Genomic DNA, 20842 nt, shown 5'->3' on the forward strand with positions numbered 1-20842 from the left:
AGAGAGACTGACTGACTGACAGAGAGACAGACTGACTGACAGAGAGACATACTGACAGGGAGACAGAGAGACTGACTGACAGAGAGACTGACTGACAGGGAGACAGAGAGACTGACTGACAGAGAGACAGACTGACTGACAGAGAGACAGACAGACTGACAGAGAGACTGACTGACTGACAGAGAGACAGACAGACTGACAGAGAGACAGACTGACAGAGAGACAGACTGACAGACTGACAGAGAGGCAGAGAGACAGACTGACAGAGAGACAGACAGACTGACAGAGAGACAGACAGACTGACAGAGAGACAGACTGACTGACAGAGAGACAGACAGACTGACAGAGAGACTGACTGACTGACAGAGAGACAGACTGACAGGGAGACAGAGAGACTGACTGACAGAGAGACTGACTGACAGGGAGACAGAGAGACTGACTGACAGAGAGACTGACTGACTGACAGAGAGACTGACTGACTGACAGAGAGACAGACTGACTGACAGAGAGACATACTGACAGGGAGACAGAGAGACTGACTGACAGAGAGACTGACTGACAGGGAGACAGAGAGACTGACTGACAGAGAGACAGACTGACTGACAGAGAGACAGACAGACTGACAGAGAGACTGACTGACTGACAGAGAGACAGACAGACTGACAGAGAGACAGACTGACTGACAGAGAGACAGACTGACTGACAGAGAGACAGACTGACTGACAGAGAGACAGACTGACAGGGAGACAGAGAGACTGACTGACAGAGAGACTGACTGACAGGGAGACAGAGAGACTGACTGACAGAGACTGACTGACTGACAGAGAGACAGACTGACTGACAGAGAGACAGACTGACTGACAGAGAGACAGACAGACTGACAGAGAGACTGACTGACTGACAGAGAGACAGACAGACTGACAGAGAGACAGACTGACTGACAGAGAGACAGACTGACTGACAGAGAGACAGACTGACAGGGAGACAGAGAGACTGACTGACAGAGAGACTGACTGACAGGGAGACAGAGAGACTGACTGACAGAGAGACTGACTGACTGACAGAGAGACATACTGACAGGGAGACAGAGAGACTGACTGACAGAGAGACTGACTGACAGAGAGACTGACTGACAGGGAGACAGAGAGACTGACCGACAGGGAGATGGAGTGACTGAGTGTTAGGGAGGCCGTGGTGGGCGTGTGACTACGGTGCAGCAGTAGATTGTCTGGTGCTCAGTCTCCAGCTGACTGTATCGGCACGCCTGGCTGCCATGGCGACGCGCCCATGCATGAGGACAGCACAGCAAGGGCATGGCTGGCTCCAGATGTTGGGCTCACTCCCCCCCCCATTCATCCTAATCCACACACACTGCACTCCACAACAGCAGGCCATCTGCAGCACACACACACACACACACACACACACACACACACACACACACACACACACACACACACACACACACACACACACACACACACACACACACACACACACACACACACACACACACACACACACACACACACACACACATTAGCTCAGCCAGGTGGCTCTGTAGCCCCAATTGGACTTCTTCCACCTCTGGCTTTGTCAGCTGATTGCAGTGATTCCAGTTGCTATGAAATCATGCAGGGATGAATGGGAGTGTTTAAATGGGTCAGTGTGTGTGTGTGCGCATGCTGCAAAACCCCCCCAGGTGAATTTTCACTGCCTTTATTTTGTGATAGCAAAGTACCTCTTTGTGTTGGGTAATTAGTTTAGTGGAATAGAACCAACTGCAGACATGCCCCACAACACATCCCTTTCTAGAGATAGTTCTCCTCGTATGCAACGGGCTGGCTACTGCAAATGCAAAAAACAATCCCTCCTCAGTCCTTCCACACCAGAGATAGACCAGACTATCTTTCAATGGCCGGTCATTATTGTATCAGTGGTGTGTGTGTCGGTGTGTAAGCGTTTGTTTGGTGGTAGTGTGTGCGCACGTATGTGTTTGGCGTGCGCTCGTGCGTGTGTGTCACTGTGTGTGTGTGTGTGTCTGTGTTTGACTGACAGAGACCTTCTCCATTGTTCCCTGTGTGTCCTACAGCCAAGCACGACGTCAACGGAAACAGGACTGTTCCACCATTCCCCGAGGGACTTCAGATGTCTATGTTTGGTAAGTGATCTGTATGAGAAGAGGGGGGAGGATGGGAGGAAGGGGGGAGAGGAGAGAGGGAGCAGGGGATAGGGGGGAAGAGGGGAGGATGACACCCGGACAGTATAGTGTAATTAGTCGTCGTCCCCCCCACGATACTCAGTTAGGTTCAGAAAAATAAGTGAAAAACAAAAAGAAGATTGAGAGAGAGAATAGAGGGATGGGATGGGTAGGAGGAAGGGGTGCAGAGATTAATTGCAGGGGGTGATTAGGATCTCTTTAATAGAATGCATTAGTTCAGCTCCTCTTTTCTCCATTCGGGGAGTCAAACTGTGTAATCCATCAGGACAGACAGTAGAGAAATCAGCCTCTTTATCTCCTGGGCCTGTGTACAAATAAGCATGTTTTAAAGCAGCCTTACATGCTCTTGTTACTGGTCGAGCGTTTCAAATCACAAATCCCCCTGTGGACCGCCTTAAAAGGTGCCAGTTACCCTTGACTTGACTTGACTTAACTTGACTTGACTAAAGCCTGCCTTCTATCCCCCGGTTGTCACTGTGCCAGTGATTGGCTACGTTCAGTCCTACGTTGTGTTAATGCTCCCACATGGTATGTGTTGTATCAGTGTGGGCTGTTGTATTCATGTCACACCTAAGAGAGGTAATGAAATCAACACGGTTTAGTATTTTACTCACTCCACCTTATCATCCATCTACCCACCCATCCAATGCTGCTAACTGAGATCAAGACCTTGGGCACTATAAGGTCCTATCTGTATAAACCCATTTGAACTTTGCACTATAAGGTCCTATCTGTATAAACCCATTTGAACTTTGCACTATAAGGTCCTATCTGTATAAACCCATTTGAACTTTGCACTATAAGGTCCTATCTGTATAAACCCATTTGAACTTGGCACTATAAGGTTCTATCTGCAATCCAATCACAAACCTGAACAAATACAGATGGACTAATCAGAACACGTCTTTGCCATCTCCCTCTAGGTATGGTCTGGGCTAGTCTAGTCAGCAATAAAGGCACACAAGCAAAAAACAACAGTCAGAAATGTGAAAGTAAATGATGTTGTCACATCGTTGTTCAGTGATGACCGTAATACATGTGTTAATGTATGTGATGATGTGTTCTGACTCTGTCTTGGTAAAATAGTGTTATTCTATCATTTCTGTATTCAAATAGCTACAGTCTGTCTGAACCCAGACGGACATTTCAGAGCCATAAGATTATATCTGCAATTGCACCCCCTTAAAAAAACTGATTTACAAATGTCTCAGGATTGTGATACTCTGCACTTTAGGTACGTGAGGACGTTAATGGGTTATGAAAGAAGAATTCACAACATAACAGTTCTGAGATCTGGAATGTTAAAACTTTGATGCTCAATATCTCAGAACTATGCTTTTGTGACCTTAATGTCTCAAGGTCACAAGTATTTTCTGTCTTGTCTTAAAGGGATGGTCTCTTTCTGTATGAGGTCTGTTGTGTTAAAGGGAGGGTTTGTTTCTGACCAAAGTGTGTTGTGTTAAAGGGATGGTCTGTTTCTGACTAAGGTGTGTTGTGTTAAAGGGATGGGCTGTTTCTGGGGAGCAGAGAGGAAGTTCTGGAAGCAGAAGGGGGTCTACTCCACCCAAGTGGGCTATGCTGGAGGCCTCACCCCCAACCCCACCTACGAAGAGACCTGCACAGGTACCACTCAACATAGCTAGCTATCAACAATGCCCCTGTCACAATGTCCAAATGCTTGTAGAACAAACAGCGTGCTCACAATAATTCACTATTTTGACTATTTTGTGTCATAAGCCGCCCTCCACACTCCGTGTGCGTAACACTCTAACCAGCCTCATAAATGATGCACGTGTTGATCCTCTCCTCATGTTAAATCGACTTCTACACGCATTTAATGAATGTCCTTACATTTCTATCAGGTACTACTGTACTGTACATGCAGCAGCAGTCTTGAGAATAATACACAAGTAGTCAGTAGCAGAGGTATCTGGTGTTTATATTGACACTATTCAGCTCTTTGTTTTCTCACAACCTGCCCATGAAAACACAATGGAATCCCTCGGGCCTGATTTATAGTGGAGCAGGGAGAAGGTTGCCACAAATGGTTGACCGCGGTCTAGCATGGTGTGTGTGTTTGTGTGTTTAATGATCCTGACAGTTAAGGAGTGTGTGCAAGGCCATTATTCGGTACACACCAGTATCTGTCTGTATTCTACTTTCTAAGTGTGTGTGCAGTGTGTGACTAGAGAAATCCACCAGGAGGAGCATCACTACAGTAGCTCTGTGATGGATGTCCTCATTCTGCCTCCCTCCTCTTAGTAACAAAGCAGCTACAGTAGGTGTCATTTTGAGCTGTCTATTGAAATGGAGAATAAAAAATAGGTTTGGAAATGAGAATCCAAATCAGCGGTGGAAGAAAGTCGACGTGGTTCAGACAGTGAACTTGTTCTCTACAGTTTTCCTTTGTTGCGATAATGGGAGTTGGGTGTTTTTGAACATTCAGGGCATTATCCAAACACTGTCAGCTATCTCTGTGTTATTTTTAGATGCACCCACTGTATCTCCATCCTGCTTTGAGGGATTTAGGATTTAGGATTTAGGATTTAGGAAATTAGATTTTGCTCTCAGCGTGAATGTAGTTTTCTGGGAATAGGAGGTAACATAATACTGCTGCTGGGTGTTCCTCTGAGGACTGAGGGCATTGTCTGAACTCTGAACCCTCATGACCAGCACTGACCTTCACAGCCTTGGCTGGGCCCTCGGCAGTGTGTGTGTGTGTGTGCGTGTGTGTGTGTTTTTGGTTTCACTATCCTTGTGGTGACCAGAAATCATCACAAGGATAGTAAAGCAAGTAAAATTTGGACAAGTGGGGACATTTCGCCGGTCCCCACAAGGAAACAGACTATTTTAGGCATAGGGGTTAGGTTTCGGGTTAGTATTACAATTAGGGTTAGGGTTAGGAGTAAGGGTTAGGGGTTCGGAGTTAGGGGTTAGGGAAAATAAGATTTTGAATAGGAATCAATTGTTTGGTTCCCTCAACGATACTAAAAGAAACGTTTGTGTGAGACTGTGTGTGTATGTGCGTGCGCGTGTGTGTGTGTTTCATTTTATTTATGTTTTGTTATCATTCGTTTTCTGTTCTAGCAGTAGTGGAACTGCCCTGTAGAATGTAGCATGCAGAGTACTGTGCTGAGGCAGGGAGCTGTCCATCTGGTGGTGCTGAAATCCTGCCTCAGCTCACTGACTGCCACTCACTGCTACTGACTGCTACTGACGGCTACTGACTGTTACTGACTGCTACTGACTGCTACTGACTGTTACTGACTGCTACTGAATGTTAATGACTGTTAATGACTGCTATTGACTGTTACTGACTGTTACTGACTGTTACTGACTGCTACTGACTGCTACTGACTGCTACTGACTGTTACTGACTGCTACTGACTGCTACTGACTGCCACTGACTGCCACTGACTGTTACTGACGGCTACTGACTGTTACTGACTGCTACTGACTGCTACTGACTGTTACTGACTGCTACTGACGGCTACTGACTGCTACTCACTGCTACTGACTGTTACTGACTGCTACTGACTGCTACTGACTGCTACTGACTGTTACTGACTGCTACTGACGGCTACTGACTGTTACTGACTGCTACTGACTGCTACTGACTGTTACTGACTGCTACTGACGGCTACTGACGGCTACTGACTGTTACTGACTGTTACTGACTGCTACTGACTGTTACTGACTGCTACTCACTGCTACTGACTGTTACTGAATGTTACTGACTGCTACTGACGGCTACTGACTGCTACTGACTGCTACTCACTGCCACTGACTGTTACTGACTGTTACTGAATGCTACTGACTGCTACTGACTGCTACTGACTGTTACTGACTGTTACTGATGGCTACTGACTGCTACTGACTGTTACTGACTGTTACTGATGGCTACTGACTGTTACTGACTGTTACTGACTGTTACTGAATGCTACTGACTGCTACTGACTGTTACTGACTGCTACTGACTGTTACTGACTGTTACTGAATGCTACTGCCAGCTACTGACTGCTACTGACTGTTACTGACTGTTACTGACGGCTACTGACTGCTACTGACTGTTACTGACTGCTACTGACTGTTACTGATGGCTACTGACTGCTACTGACTGTTACTGACTGTTACTGACTGCTACTGACTGTTACTGACTGCTACTGACTGCTACTGACTGTTACTGACTGTTACTGAATGCTACTGCCGGCTACTGACGGCTACTGACTGTTACTGACTGCTACTGATGGCTACTGACTGTTACTAACGGCTATTGACTGTTACTGACGGCTACTGACTGCTACTGACTGTTACTGACTGCTATTGACTGTTACTGACTGCTACTAACTGCAACTGACTGTTACTGACTGATATTGACTGTTACTGACTGCTACTAACTGCAACTGACTGTTACTGACTGCTATTGACTGTTACTGACTGTTACTGACTGTTACTGACTGTTACTGACTGCTATTGACTGTTACTGACTGCCACTCACTGCTATTGACTGTTACTGACTGTTACTGACTGCTACTGACTGTTACTGACTGCTACTGAATGCTACTGACTGTTACTGACTGTTACTGACTGCTACTGACTGTTACTGATGGCTACTGATTGCTACTGACTGTTACTGAATGCTATTGACTGTTACTGAATGCTATTGACTGTTACTGACGGCTACTGAATGCTACTGACTGCTACTGAATGCTACTGAATGCTACTGATGGCTACTGAATGCTACTGATGGCTACTGACTGCTACTGATGGCTACTGGCGGCTACTGACGGCTACTGGCGGCTACTGACTGCTACTGAATGCTACTGACTGTGTCTGACTGTTACTGACTGCTACTAATTGTTACTGACTGTTACTCACTGCTGCTGGGGCTGCAGATCAATGTGAGGGGGTTTGAGGAGGGGTGAGGGGGTTTGAGCCCTGTGTGGCTGTAGAAAGATAACTGTACCCCTTCCTCCTTCCCCTGTCTGCACACAGAAACACACATACACCGTGGCTCCTCTGCAGACAGCGCTAATCCCAGCAGAGCGTCTGCAGTGTGCAGATTGGAACGGGATCCTGTGTCAACAAGGGATTAGGGGTTGCAGGAATGTATTGAACAGACAACCGACACAAAGACAGAGAAACAGAGAGAGAGAATGGAGGAAAGCATCATTTGGATGAGGGATGTGTACAGTAGAAAATAGGACAGGGCAGTACATGAATATGAGGTCACAAGTCCTCATTGTCTTTGAACACCATAGTTGGTCAATCACAGTCAATCACATTTGAAAAAGAAATCTGAATAAAAAAGAGTGCAACATATTCTTTGCTCCAGCCCATGCATATAGTGCTGTGGGATGCGGAGAGTGGTGGCATATGGACTTCTGACTTCTGCTGAGCCTCATGCTGGCAGCCGTGTTGCCCATCCTCCCCTGAGCTGCCAGCGGATGATGACTGTGTGTGTGTGTGTGTGTGTGTGTGTGTGTGTGTGTGTGTGTGTGTGTGTGTGTGTGTGTGTGTGTGTGTGTGTGTGTGTGTGTGTGTGTGTGTGTGTGTGTGTGTGTGTGTGTGTGTGTGTGTGTGTGTGTGTGTGTGTGTGTGTGTCTCAGGCGTCCTTCAGCTCACCCTGAACACACAGCTCCACTGCCAGGCCCACCAGCTGAGCGAGGGAGCCACCGGATGGAGGAGAAAGGAGAAATAAAGAGAGGCTGAAAGAGAGACAATGGATGGATGGATTTGAAAGAAATAATTGTTTATAGGGAGAGAGAATGGTAGAGAGAGGGAGGGAGAAAATGGGTTCCTGAATCTGAGCGTGCGTCTGTGCAATCAACTGTGCATGTGCTCGTGAGTGTGTGTGTGTGTGTGTGTGCAGAAAATTATACACCATATCAGTTGTGTCCCATGTACTTCCTTGTCCCTCCTCCTGTCTCCAGGACATCACTGTGTTCTTCCATCAGGTTTATTGTACAGTTCCTCTGTAGCGTCAGTCTGTAATGAGAGTGACCCTACAGGTTAGTTCTTATTACTTTTTTAATATCCCAGCTGTAGATGTGCTGCAGATAGTGGAGAACACAGCCTTATGAGGTGATATTAAACACACACCAATCTCAGTGGAATAAAGTCATCTCGCTAGAAATGTCTTGAATTAGGAATAGAAGAGCGGGCCGTTATATGAAACACTGTTTTACTCGGTCATATTGAGATGTGAACTTTTGTGAATGTCCCTCGGCACTAGGTATTCAACTGCCAGTGAGGTGGGGAGCGAGTGTGGGGAGCGAGATGAGACAAAGTATGGGATGAGAAGACAGAAAGAGAAAGGAGGAGGTAGAAGAGGAAGAGTGAATGAAAGAGTTCTCCAAACAGCTCTATCCAATCAGCCCGTACCGTCCTGGGTCTCCAGCTTGCGTGGTTGGAGGACACTCCTACTGTACCCCCAGAGCCCTGGGCCAGAGGGGCTCTCTTCTTGGTTAAAACATTCAGAACTCCTCCAGGACAGCAGCTCACGACTGGACTGGAGAACAAGAGACACTCACAGTCAGGCTTTTCACTGCTTCTGATGAGTTGATAGAAAACTCAAGGTTACTTATCCACAGAGCTAGAATGAGATTATCATAAACCACTCCTAATCTTAACCAGAGTGATAAGGAAATATCTGATCCTGGACCAGTGGATTGTGGCAACTTTCTGCCTACTTCTAACCTCCCCATCTCTCCTGTCTTCTGCTGTCTCCTTCAGGTAGAACAGGTCATACTGAGGTTGTCCGGGTGGTCTGGGAGCCAGAGAAGACAAGTTTCTCCACGCTGCTCAAGGTGTTTTGGGAGAGCCACAACCCAACTCAAGGTAAAAACCCTCTCTGTCCATCCACACACAGACACCTCTGGTACAGTATTTCCAAACAACTTGCCGTAGTTTAAACCAAGTCTATACTGCTCTCTCTCTGCCCTAAGCTATCCATAGCAAAATGGTGAGTCCGCCATTTTGAGGCGCCTACAATCAGGGTTCTATGGAATGAAGGGAGGGAGGAAGGGAAGGAGAGAGAGAAAGTCACGCTCCACCCAAAGAGGTGCCTGGAGTGTGTGACCTAATCACACACAGCGCTGTGAGTGTGTGTTTAATTTGACCCTTGTTGACCCTGTGTGAGTGTGTGTGAGTCCACAGGGTACACACGGCCCCAGAGAAATGTGCCTCTCTGTGTTAGCTCTGACCCCTCCTCACCTCAGGCACGTCAACTCCGCTGGCCAGCCCAACCTCTGGACAACCTTAAACACACACACACACAAGCTATGACACACAGTGGAGAAGAAGATACACACACACAATATGACCCAGAGTAGAATACACATAGGATGAGGCACATTGTTGGTGACTTTCTTCCACACTGTTGACAGTACTACGTTATCATTCTCAGGTCACTTCAGTGTCATGAATCATGACCTACTTCCTGAGTGGTTTGGCTCCAGAATACTGCTGTTGCACATAGCGTGCAGAATATAACTGTTCATTTCCTCCATTCAACTTTTTCAAAGATGCTATTTTAGATTAGATGGTTTGATATGGTGGGCTCAAACAAAGATCCTGATTAAATACAATATGCATTCATAATGCATTACCCACACTGAGTGTACAAAACATTAAGAACACCTGCTGTTTCCATAACAGACTGATCAGGTGAATCCAGGTGAAAGCTATGATCCCTTATTGACGTCAGCTGTTAAATCCACTTCAACCAGTGTAGATGAAGAGGAGGAGACAGGTTAAATAAGGATTTTGAGGCCTGAAGATAATTGAGACAGGATTGTGTATGTGTGCCATTCAGAGGGTGAATGGGCCAGACAAAAGATTGAAGTACCTTTGAACAGGGTATGGTAGTAGGTGCCAGGTGCACCGGTTTGAGTGCGTCAAGAACTACAACGCTGCTGGGTTTTTCACACTCAACAGTTTCCCGTGTATCAAGAATGGTCCACCACCCAAAGGACATCCAACCGACTTGACACAACTGTGGGAAGCATTGGAGTCAACATGGGCCAGCATCCCTATGGAACGCTTTCAACACCTTGTAGAGTCCATACCCTGACGAATTGAGGCTGTTCTGAGGGCTAAAGGGGGTGCAACTCAATATTAGGAAGGTGTTCCTAATGTTTGTTATATGCAGGTACACTGTATTCACTGAGTATCTTCCCACTGTAGTTTAGTTCCCAAAGTGGATGTAATATTCAGGTAGGTTCAGATAGAGACTAAGGTCAAGTACTCTCTGAAGTGCTGCTCAAAGGCCCAGTGATGCTAGAGGAGGTTAACCTACTGATTCCCATATCATAAGACTCACTGTCATATGCCATGTGATCGTAACAGGACACTACTATCAACAGTATGACCAAAAATGTCCTCTAACACCTAGCCAATGATTGCGTGTTGGAATGGGAGCTTTTTGTCAGGGAACAAAACCAGTGTGGTTCACTGTGTGTCTGCACAGCTCACTCTCCGCTCCCAGCAACAGAATAATTACACAGGCAGGCAGGAAGTATCGGTATCAGTTTCTATATATGGATCAAGGTGAACTGTACTTTGATTGAAATTACAGCGTGGTTGGTCTGGTCTCATCTCCAGGTAGTTTTCCCCAGACAGACAGGGTTGATTGTGAGTTTGGTTCATAAGACGAGCCTGTCAGAGCAAGCACCGTCTGGTGGTTGGTTGGCGAATGAAATTATCTCAGCTTAGGTCCCCTTATAAATAAACTCAGCAAAAAAAGAAACATCCCTTTTTCAGGACCCTGTCTTTCAAAGATAATTTGTAAAAAACAAAATAACTTCACAGATCTTCATTGTAAAGGGTTTAAACACTGTTTCCCATGCTTGTTCAATGAACCATAAACAATTAATGAACATGCGCCTGTGGAACGGTCGTTAAGACACTAACAGCTTACAGACGGTAGGCAATTAAGGTTACAGTTATGAAAACTTAGGACACTAAAGAGGCCTTTCTACTGACTCTGAAAAACACCAAAAGAAAGATGCCCAGGGTCCCTGCTCATCAGCGTGAACGTGCCTTAGGCATGCTGCAACAAGGTGAGGACTGCAGATGTGGCCAGGGCAATAAATTGCAATGTCCGTACTGTGAGACGCCTAAGACAGCGCTACAGGGAGACAGAACAGACAGCTGATCGTCCTCGCAGTGGCAGACCACATGTAACAAGATCTGCACAGGATCGGTACATCCGAACATCACACCTGCGGGACAGGTACAGGATGGCAACAACAACTGCCCGAGTTACACCAGGAACGCACAATCCCTCCATCAGTGCTCAGACTGTCCGCAAAAGGCTGAGAGAGGCTGGACTGAGGGCTTGTAGGCCTGTTGTAAGGCAGGTCCTCACCAGACATCACCAGGCAACAACGTCGCCTATGGGCACAAACCCACCGTCGCTGGACCAGACAGGACTGGCAAAAGGTGCTCTTCACTGACGAGTCGCGGTTTTGTCTCACCAGGGGTGATGGTCGGATTCGCGTTTATTGTCGAAGGAATGCGCGTTACACCGATGCCTGCGCTCTTGAGCGGGATCGATTTGGAAGTGGAGGGAAGACATCCTCCTCCCTCATGTGGTACCCTTCCTGCAGGCTCATCCTGACACGGCCCTCCAGCATGACAATGCCACCAGCTATACTGCTCGTTCTGTGCGTGATTTCGTGCAAGACGGGAATGTCAGTGTTCTGCCATGGCCAGCAAAGAACCCGGATCTCAATCCTATTGAGCACGTCTGGGACCTGTTGGATCGGAGGATGAGGGCTAGGGCCATTCCCCCCCAGAAATGTCCGGGAACTTGCAGGAGCCTTGGTGGAAGAGTGGGGTAACATATCACAGCAAGAACTGGCAAATCTGGTGCAGTCCATGAGGAGGAGATGCACTGCAGTACTTAATGCAGCTGGTGGCCACACCAGATACTGACTGTTACTTTTGATTTTGACCCCCCCTTTGTTCAGGGACACATTATTCCATTTCTGTTAGTCACATGTCTGTGGAACTTGTTCAGTTTATGTCTCAGTTGTTGAATCTTGTCATGTTCATACAAATATTTACACATGTTAAGTTTGCTGAAAATAAACGCAGTTGACAGTGAGAGGATGTTTCTTTTTTTTGTTTATGTATAACCCTTTGTTTGTCTGTTTGTCTGTCTGAGTGTGGTTGTGTGTGTGTCTCTCTCTGTGTGATTTGTCCTTTGTTTATGTCTTCCTCTATATTGAGTGAAAAGTGGTTTCTTTAGTCCAGTAAATTCTCTAACAGTTACACAACGTTGCCTTCTCTCTCTCATTGTCAGGAATGCGCCAGGGCAACGATGTAGGAACGACCTATCGATCAGCCATTTACACATACACACAGGAGCAGCTTGAACAGGCTCTGGCCTCCAAAGAAGACTATCAGAAGGTAAAGTAAAGTTTCTGTGTGTGGGAGTCACATGAACTCAATAATCAGTTCTCTCGAGAGGTTCAAGCCGTAGAAACAAAAGCTGGATGTGAAAGAAAATCCATTTCCCCCGAATAAATAAATACGGAAAATCCTATACAGTAGCCATACGACCCAAACCAGAACACATTATACCACCTTTACATTGAGAAAGACAACGTTTTTTCCCCCGACTGCACCAGTCACATTAAATGCTTGCTGCAACACACCCATCTTTCCAACGAGCATCAGTCTAGGTTCAAATCCCGTCACCTTACAGGGAACATGCATAAAGCCAGGCAGGCTACGCCACCTGCATAATGCATATGTTTAATGGAGAGGGATTGCATGCTGCCACTGATTCCCCTAGTGAGAGGAGGAAACAGGAGGGGAGGAACAGCAGAATCTCTGTGGTGCAATGCTATGTGGAGCAGCTTTACCGCACTAGACCCCACCCTCCCCAACACTGCTGCATGCATGGCTTCCAGAAGAAAGGAGAGACAGACAGAGGAAGAAAGAAAACATGAGCTTACAGTGGAGCTAGGCTGGTCTCTCCTTCCTGCTTCTCTCTCCTTCTCTCTCTCTCCCTCCGGTGGCTACAACCTTACTGCTCTCTTCTCTCTCTCTCTCTCTCTCTCTCTCTCTCTCTCTCTCTCTCTCTTTCTCGGTCTCTCTCTCTCTCTAGCTCTCTCTCCTCTCTTGTCATGAATCCTTCTGTAACCACTTTCTCTGACCTGATTTCCGCCCTTGCCTCGCTCTCCATTTAGCCGGCCCTTCTCTCCTTTGTTCCGTATGGAAGCTGAGGTATGTCAACCACAGGATGTTAGACAAGTGATGGATAAAGACGTGTCCCTATATCCATTGACAGTTGAATCTCTCATTGGAGAGTGTCGATGAGATGACCTTGAGTGTCTGGGACACCTTCGTTGTTCTATTGTTGAGCTGCTGTATTCAGATGAAGTTCTGCCATACTGTCTTTGTGCAGCGAGGAGACAAGATGAGGGAAAGGTGCGTCAGATCTGTCTGGATGAGCAGTGCTCCACCTCTTCATCGGCAGAACAGAGCATACATACACAGTTGAGTTGAGAACCATTTCATGTACAGTCCTGAAATGTCAACATTGGAGCTATTCAATACATTTCATATCAGGTTAGTTACATTAAATAGTTAACTTTTCCTTCAATAGAAACAATAAGATATTCAGTTGCTGCCAACATACACATTTTCTCTGTTTGCTTACCACCTTCACTGTACCTGACCTGCAGTGGGCTATTCATCGGGCTGACACACCGCTCCATGCAGCTTCCCAGGCCAGGGTTGGGGTGTCTAAGCCAGACGGGGAGATAGGAAGTACACTCCCACGGAGAAGGAGGAGGTGGAGGAGGAGGTGGAAGTGGAGGAAAGGAGGAGGAGAGGAGGAGGAGGTGGAGGAAAGGAGGAGGAGAGTAGGAGGAGGAGGAGGAGGGGCAGCATATTGGTTGGATTTGTTCCTTCACGGAGTGTTGCCTCAAGCTGATGAAGCTACTGGGAGGGAGGCTGAGATCCTGCAGCCTCTCCTCTCCTAATGGCTGGATAGTAACACAGCTGACCAGGGTACACCAGGTCCCTCCATCCCATCCCCCGTTCCTCTACCCCTCCCTCCAAGACCCAGTCTCTCATCAAAATGAGCCCCATTTACACATGCAGTCAGGGGCCACAGCCCAGCAGCCACTGCAGGAGAGGCCTTATATTGGCTATTGTCAGTATCTCCTTTACAACACAGCTGTTATTACTACAAATCATTTTGGCCTGCACATTGTGGACGATTTAATTTATATTTGCAAGCGTCTGTGTTGGGACGTTATGTGTATTAGGTTATAACTAACATAACGGCATTCTCTATGCAGCCTGCCACACACCCACACTGTCTACCTCTACTATCTATCTATCTGGAGTAGATCATTTGAAGGTGTTTCAGACGTATAAAGGGAAAATCATCATTTCATTTCTCCCCTTTAGTAGCACATGATGAGCTGCTACAGTTTCTATTGCTTTGTTAGTTTCCGTGCTGTTTGCTGGTGTTATGAAAGACATTTACTCAGTGCGTGTATGTGGTCTCCCTCTGTGAATTTTGACATTTGCGTCGGTTGGTTGTGGAGTGGGGTCTAATTTATTCTCCGGTTCACGTCTTGTCTACCGTGACAATCATATCATCTGTGAGCGGAGCTCGTCTCGCTGTGTTTTGTCTCGGCTGAAAGGAGGCCATTTGTCACTAATGTCCCCCCTGGTCACGGGTCTGAGACAATGCCACAGCACTTACCTGAAAACCTGTTTATTTTGCTCTAGCATTTGCTATTGTTGGCTGTGTTTATGTTCACAAAGTGGCAGCCTCTGTTTACACAATCACTACTCTGCCAAAGTGTGCTACACACACTCAGACTCACAGACAATACCAACACGCTCACACACTCCCTCTGCTGGCCATGCTGCCTCTTTGTCCTCCTCCCGTCCTCTCGTCTTCCTCCATTGTCTGCTGTCCCCCCCTGCTGAGACATCTGTTCCGCACCACAAACCCAGCAGCACGGCCCTGTTGCCATGGAAACAGAGGAGGCCCCCCCCCCACCCCACCCCAGTTCTACCACTCGAGCTCTATGATTGGTCCAGGCAGTCCTAATGAAGCGGGGTTTGGCTGGGGTTGTAGGTCATCTGTAGAGAGGCACCTCGGCTGCGTTTTAATCAGCTGTTGACCCCCGGCATAATGAAATGGAGGTCAGGCAAGGGTTAATAAAGCCTGCTTTGACTGACAGCTGGGTTCGTAATGGGGGGAGTCAGGGAGGGATAAAGAGAGTTGGAGGGAGTGAGAGAGAGAGAAGGAAAGGGAGAGTGCAATGGCGGGAGGGGGAGGGTAGAGGGTTAAAGGGGACAAGTGATGACAATAGTTGGACGTGCATGTGGCAAATGGAAAGTGAAAGGTCAATATGACAGGGTTGTTTGCTCATTGTCTCCTGGGTTACAGGGAGAGGGAGATGGAGACAGGGAGGGTCCCCCCCCCCCCCCCCCTTCTCCACTTTGGGGGGGTTTAGGCCAGGGTTATTCATATTTATTGTGTCGGAGTGTTGCCGTCTGAGGTGCTGCATCATGCCACGCTGCGGGGGGCGAGCTGCACCGAGAGGAGGGGGGATGGAGAGGGGGAGGGAAGGAGGAGAAGAGGGGGATCCAGAGTGAGGGAGGGAGGAGTTTGCACAGGGACGCTGGGGCACTTCACCCAGTGGGGTCTCCCTCTCCACTGACCCTGCTAGGACCACTAGGAAGTAGATAAACAGAAGTGACCCATACCCCCAATAGATGGATGGCTGTCAATAACAACATTTTACATTACATTTTAGTCATTTAGCAGACGCTCTTATCCAGAGCGACTTACAGTAGTAAATACATACATTTCATACATTTTTTTTCTGTGCTGGCCCCCCGTGGGAATCGAACCCACAACCCTGGTGTTGCAAACACCATGCTCTACCAACTGAGCTACAGGGAAGGCTACAGTCAACAGTCGTTGCCATCTCAGTTTATTTCAGTAAATGATGGTGTAGGAAATCAAATATCAAGCTGGACATAGTTCTAGGCTCGGGTTCAGGGGTTAATATTGGTTTGGAATCAGATGGCCTGGGCTGAAGCGATATGCTGAGGTACTGTAGCAGATGTTTTCATTTCAGATGTAATATGCATGTCTTTGATCTCCAGTTATATCTAAATGGCTGAAAATTGCTTCTCATTGTCTCTAATATTCCATATCTGTTTGCAAACCGCTCGAGAGTCCCCCTTGTCAGTGTACACTTTGCTTAACTTGAAAAGGTACACATAAAATACTTCCGTTTAGAGATTCTTCCTTTTCATCTGTTTTGATCTATATTGCAACTGGCACATTGCAATGTGGACCAAATTAGTAAACATTCTAGATGTTATTTTTACCATATGTTTTAGACAGAATATTTGCATTGAAATTCTTGTATGTCCTCCTGGTATAATCACTGTAAAACCAGATCAGGTGGTTCTATCGTAGTCTTATATGTCAAGCAAACTGAGTTCGGACACAAAGTCTCAGCAGAGACGGAAGAGGAAGCGAGATATCCCACTCCCTGGTTTTGTCTGGTTACATTACATTCAATGAACTACGCAGACCAGACCCAGCTGCTATCACATTTCAATGGTAAACGGCCTGAGTGAACTATCTTTATTCATCCACCATCGTTGGTCTCCGCTCACAGCACCACCATATCCCAACTCATCATCCCTGAACCAAGCTACACTTCCACACTGAGAACACAAAAGGTGACCCTTCCTTTCTCCAACACTAGGGAGCACTGTGTCCCATTCACCATTCACATCATGGCACCTGACTGACACACAGTTCCCTTCTCCTCATCTCAGAGAAATTGAAGTGATTTCATGCTCCTCTCTCAGGACTGGAGATAGAAACTCAGCTATGGCCGGCGTGTTCCCATCTATTAGTGCGTCAACAATACACAGGTTTCTACCTCAGAGGCTGTCGACAACGTGTTCTGCTGCTGCTTACCTCTCCTCGCTGCCGAGACGACCGACCACCTCCACCAATTAGGCCGACTGTCAGTGTGGGTGAGAGATCTGTCTGTAATTATCTAGCTGGCTTCGCCTGCCTGCCCACTGTTATACCTCATTAAAACAGAGACTTCTCCATCACACCATTAGGATGACTCTACTCTCACATCATCAATGCTGTTGACTAGTGCAACTAGCATGCTATCTAGAGGCTATTTGCCATGAACCTCCATATTATCATGAACTTGTATTATCATTTTCCGGCCTCTTGTGTGAGGTTATGGATTTTTATGGCCAGATATTGATGTGGACATAATGACATAGCGATGCTGTTTAGTAGCTCATATGGTATGGCGTAGAGAGCAAACTGAGCTGTGTGTGTGTGTGTGTGTGTGTGTGTGTGTGTGTGTGTGTGTGTGTGTGTGTGTGTGTGTGTGTGTGTGTGTGTGTGTGTGTGTGTGTGTGTGTGTGTGTGTGTGTGTGTGTGTGTGTGTGTGTGTGTGTGTGTGTGTGTGTGTGTGTGTGGGTGGGTGTGTGTGTGTGTGCCCGCACTGTGCACAATAAGCCTTTCAACAGAAGAACTACTGAGGTGGCTGCAGCTCCACAGACAGACTATTGTCAAGGTGATGACAGGCCTCACAGTAGATCTGATTTAGGGGGGAACCACGGCAACCAGTTGTGCCCTTGATTCAAGATGACAGCAGGGTGTCACTGCAGTTTTAATGGCCAGGGCCAGGCAGGGGTTGTGACAGCAGTGACACTGTGTCACTGTGTCATCCACAGAGCCATCAGGTCATGGTGGGGTAGATTTTGACTGTTTTCTGTGGACAGCAGTCACTGATGTAAGGGCCAACTGAACTTCAGGACAGGGCAAGGAATAAAGAGATTGGAGAAAGATAGAGGACTGTTAGAGAGGAGATATAGATGGTATATGGTAGTCATAACCAAACCTAGACGGTTAGGGGAAAAGGGAAAGAGGACTGAGAGTAAATACACAGGGTACAAAACATTAAGAACACCTTCTTAATATTGAGTTGCACCCCCCCTTTTGCCCTCAGAACAGCCCTGTCTCCTCCACTTCATCTACACTGGTTGAAGTGGATTTAACAGCTGACGTCAATAAGGGATCATAGCTTTCACCTGGATTCACCTGGTCAGTCTATGTCATGGAAAGAGCAGGTGTTCCTAATGTTTTGTACACTCAGTGTGTGTGTGTGTGTGTGTGTGTGTGTGTGTGTGTGTGTGTGTGTGTGTGTGTGTGTGTGTGTGTGTGTGTGTGTGTGTGTGTGTGTGTGTGTGTGTGTGTGTGTGTGTGTGTGTGTGTGTGTGTGTGTGTGTGTGTGAGGTGAAGGTGAGTCTCCTCCCTGGTAATGGGGAGTTGCTCTCCAGCTGTGACAGCCCTTCACCTGCACACCCTCAGGGATCCCCCCTTCTCCTCTCCTCTCTCCCCCTCTTCCTCTCTTCTCTCGTGGAATGACTGAGTGACTGGAGGCCATGGTCGGGCTAATTATCTGTTCCCCCTCCGTTCGCTAGCTGCTCTCGTTATTTCCTGACCAGCTTGCCGGGCCCCGGCCTTGTCCCCTCCACCTCCCCCCATCCTCCCCTGTACCCCCCCCATCTGTGGCAATTTTTGATGGAGCGGCGTGGCATGCTGTTCCCCGACATCCTAATGCACCAGACCAGTTGGTTTAACAAACACGGCGCTGCCAACCATCTGCCGGCCAAATCTGTCTTCAAATTGCTTTAGTAGCAAACTCAACTTTCTTACCCTCCTCTCCTTCCCACTGTTCTCTCTGTCCTTCAGACATAATGACTTGAAATGGAGGGAGGACAGAGGTTGAGTAAATAAGGGTGTTGTTGTGGGTGTCGGGGGGAAATGTTGGATTACACTCACTCGTATTGGAAGAGTTGGAAGACTCTAATATACATGACTGTTGTGATTGCTGGGGTTACTGTAGATTTTGTCTGTCCACCTTGGGAAGACGAATCTGTCATTTTCATCCTTCCTGTTGACCTACAGACTGAACCTTGGCCAATGATTTCTCTCTTTTTCTCCCTCTGTCACGCTGTTGGTCATTCAGTCTTGGATGGTTGGTTGTATAATAACTATTACTTTATAAATATTACACAGGTATTGATTATACACAATATCCAATTGGCTACCTGGTTCTCTCATTGGGCATTCTAAGATATAGCCTCAAACACCACACACGCACGCACGCACGCACGCACGCACGCACGCACACACACACACACACACACACACACACACACACACACACACCTACCTCACATCCATCTCTCCTCTTCTATGATGGCGGTGAAGCTGTGATGGTCTGTCCCCATCTCATCATCTCATCTCGGGGTGTGAACAGCCATGCTACCTCACTGGTGTCAATCATTCTCCTGTCCTGCTGTCCACTTACGGCCTGTTCTTCATAGTTCCCATCTCCTACCTTTAGTTTAGTAAAGGAGTGAAGCAGCCCATCTTATTTCCTCCCTTTTGCTCTTGTCTCACATGCAGACTTTCCCATTTTTGATTTGGTTTCTGATGGTACCGACAGGAGACCTAAACAAGTGGTATGTATCACATTCCCCTAACATCATTATGGACAGAGGGCCTGCTCTGCCAGGGAGTGGAGCCAGGTCAGTGATGACACTCTCTGTGCCAACAGCAGAGACCACACACACACATGAACAAAGCCGGGCATGTAGAACACACACACACACCAAATTCACAAAGACACATGCATGCAGAAAGACACACACACATGCATGAAGTTCATACACAGCCACACATTAGGATACTAACACTATGAGAGTCATAAGAGAGAGTGTTTTCCTTTTCTATCCATCTACTACATCGTGTAGTCTCTAGTCCTAGTCTCTAGTCCTAGTCCTAGTCTCTAGTCCTAGTCTCTAGTCCTAGTCTCTAGTCCTAGTCTCTAGTCCTAGTCTCTAGTCCTGCCTGTCAATGGTGGAATCATTAGAAATGTTTTAAATGTTTCACATTTTGAAATTAGCCAATTATAGAGCATTGTGAATGTCCCCATTCTGATCATCTCAGTCAGGAAGGAACACGTTGACATAGAATAGATGTTTTCTTTCTGCTCATCTGCTTCGAGAACAAAGTATTGTCATTCACAGTCATTTGTAACGGGGGAAGAATGAAGCCGTTTCAGCCACTATCCTGTTCCGTTCTCCATTCAGCTTTGACCAGCAGAGTTGGTGGATTGGGAAGCGTCTGGTTAATTTGATGTCTAGGTATTGAACGTGGATGCTCCGCTGGCTGACTTGATTGTATTGTTCACGTGGGGAGTGATTGGGGAGCTCTCTGTGTGAGGCACTGCACTGCAGGAAATGACCTCTGAGCCAGGGCTGAGGGGCTAAAGAGAAAGGCAAGGTCTCCTTTTCTCTCTCTCCCTCCCCCTCTGCTCATACATCGCTCATTGTCCCGAGGTAGTGTGTGTGTTCCCGAGGTAGTAGTGTGTGTGTTCCCGAGGTGGTAGTAGTAGTAGTAGTGTGTGTGTTCCCGAGGTAGTAGTAGTGTGTGTTCCTGAGTTAGTAGTAGTGTGTGTTCCTGAGGTAGTAGTGTGTGTTCCTGAGGTAGTAGTGTGTGTGTTCCTGAGGTAG

At 47.1% G+C, this 20842-nt stretch overlaps 1 protein-coding gene across 2 annotated transcripts in view; it reads left to right on the forward strand.

Annotated features, from left to right (window-relative positions):
• Positions 1 to 20842, forward strand: part of LOC106571446 (mitochondrial peptide methionine sulfoxide reductase) — a 110459-nt gene that overhangs the window by 75539 nt on the left and 14078 nt on the right. For both annotated transcript variants that reach the window (XM_014144564.3, XM_082961821.1), the window contains 4 exons: positions 2093 to 2161; positions 3725 to 3844; positions 8957 to 9061; positions 12531 to 12637. In XM_014144564.3, coding sequence (XP_014000039.1) covers positions 2093 to 2161; positions 3725 to 3844; positions 8957 to 9061; positions 12531 to 12637 — 401 coding nt within the window. The remainder of the gene's footprint in view (positions 1 to 2092; positions 2162 to 3724; positions 3845 to 8956; positions 9062 to 12530; positions 12638 to 20842) is intronic.

This window comes from Salmo salar, chromosome 15 (assembly GCF_965601325.2).
Source record: "Salmo salar chromosome 15, fSalSal1, whole genome shotgun sequence".
In the NCBI taxonomy this organism is placed as follows: domain Eukaryota; kingdom Metazoa; phylum Chordata; class Actinopteri; order Salmoniformes; family Salmonidae; genus Salmo; species Salmo salar.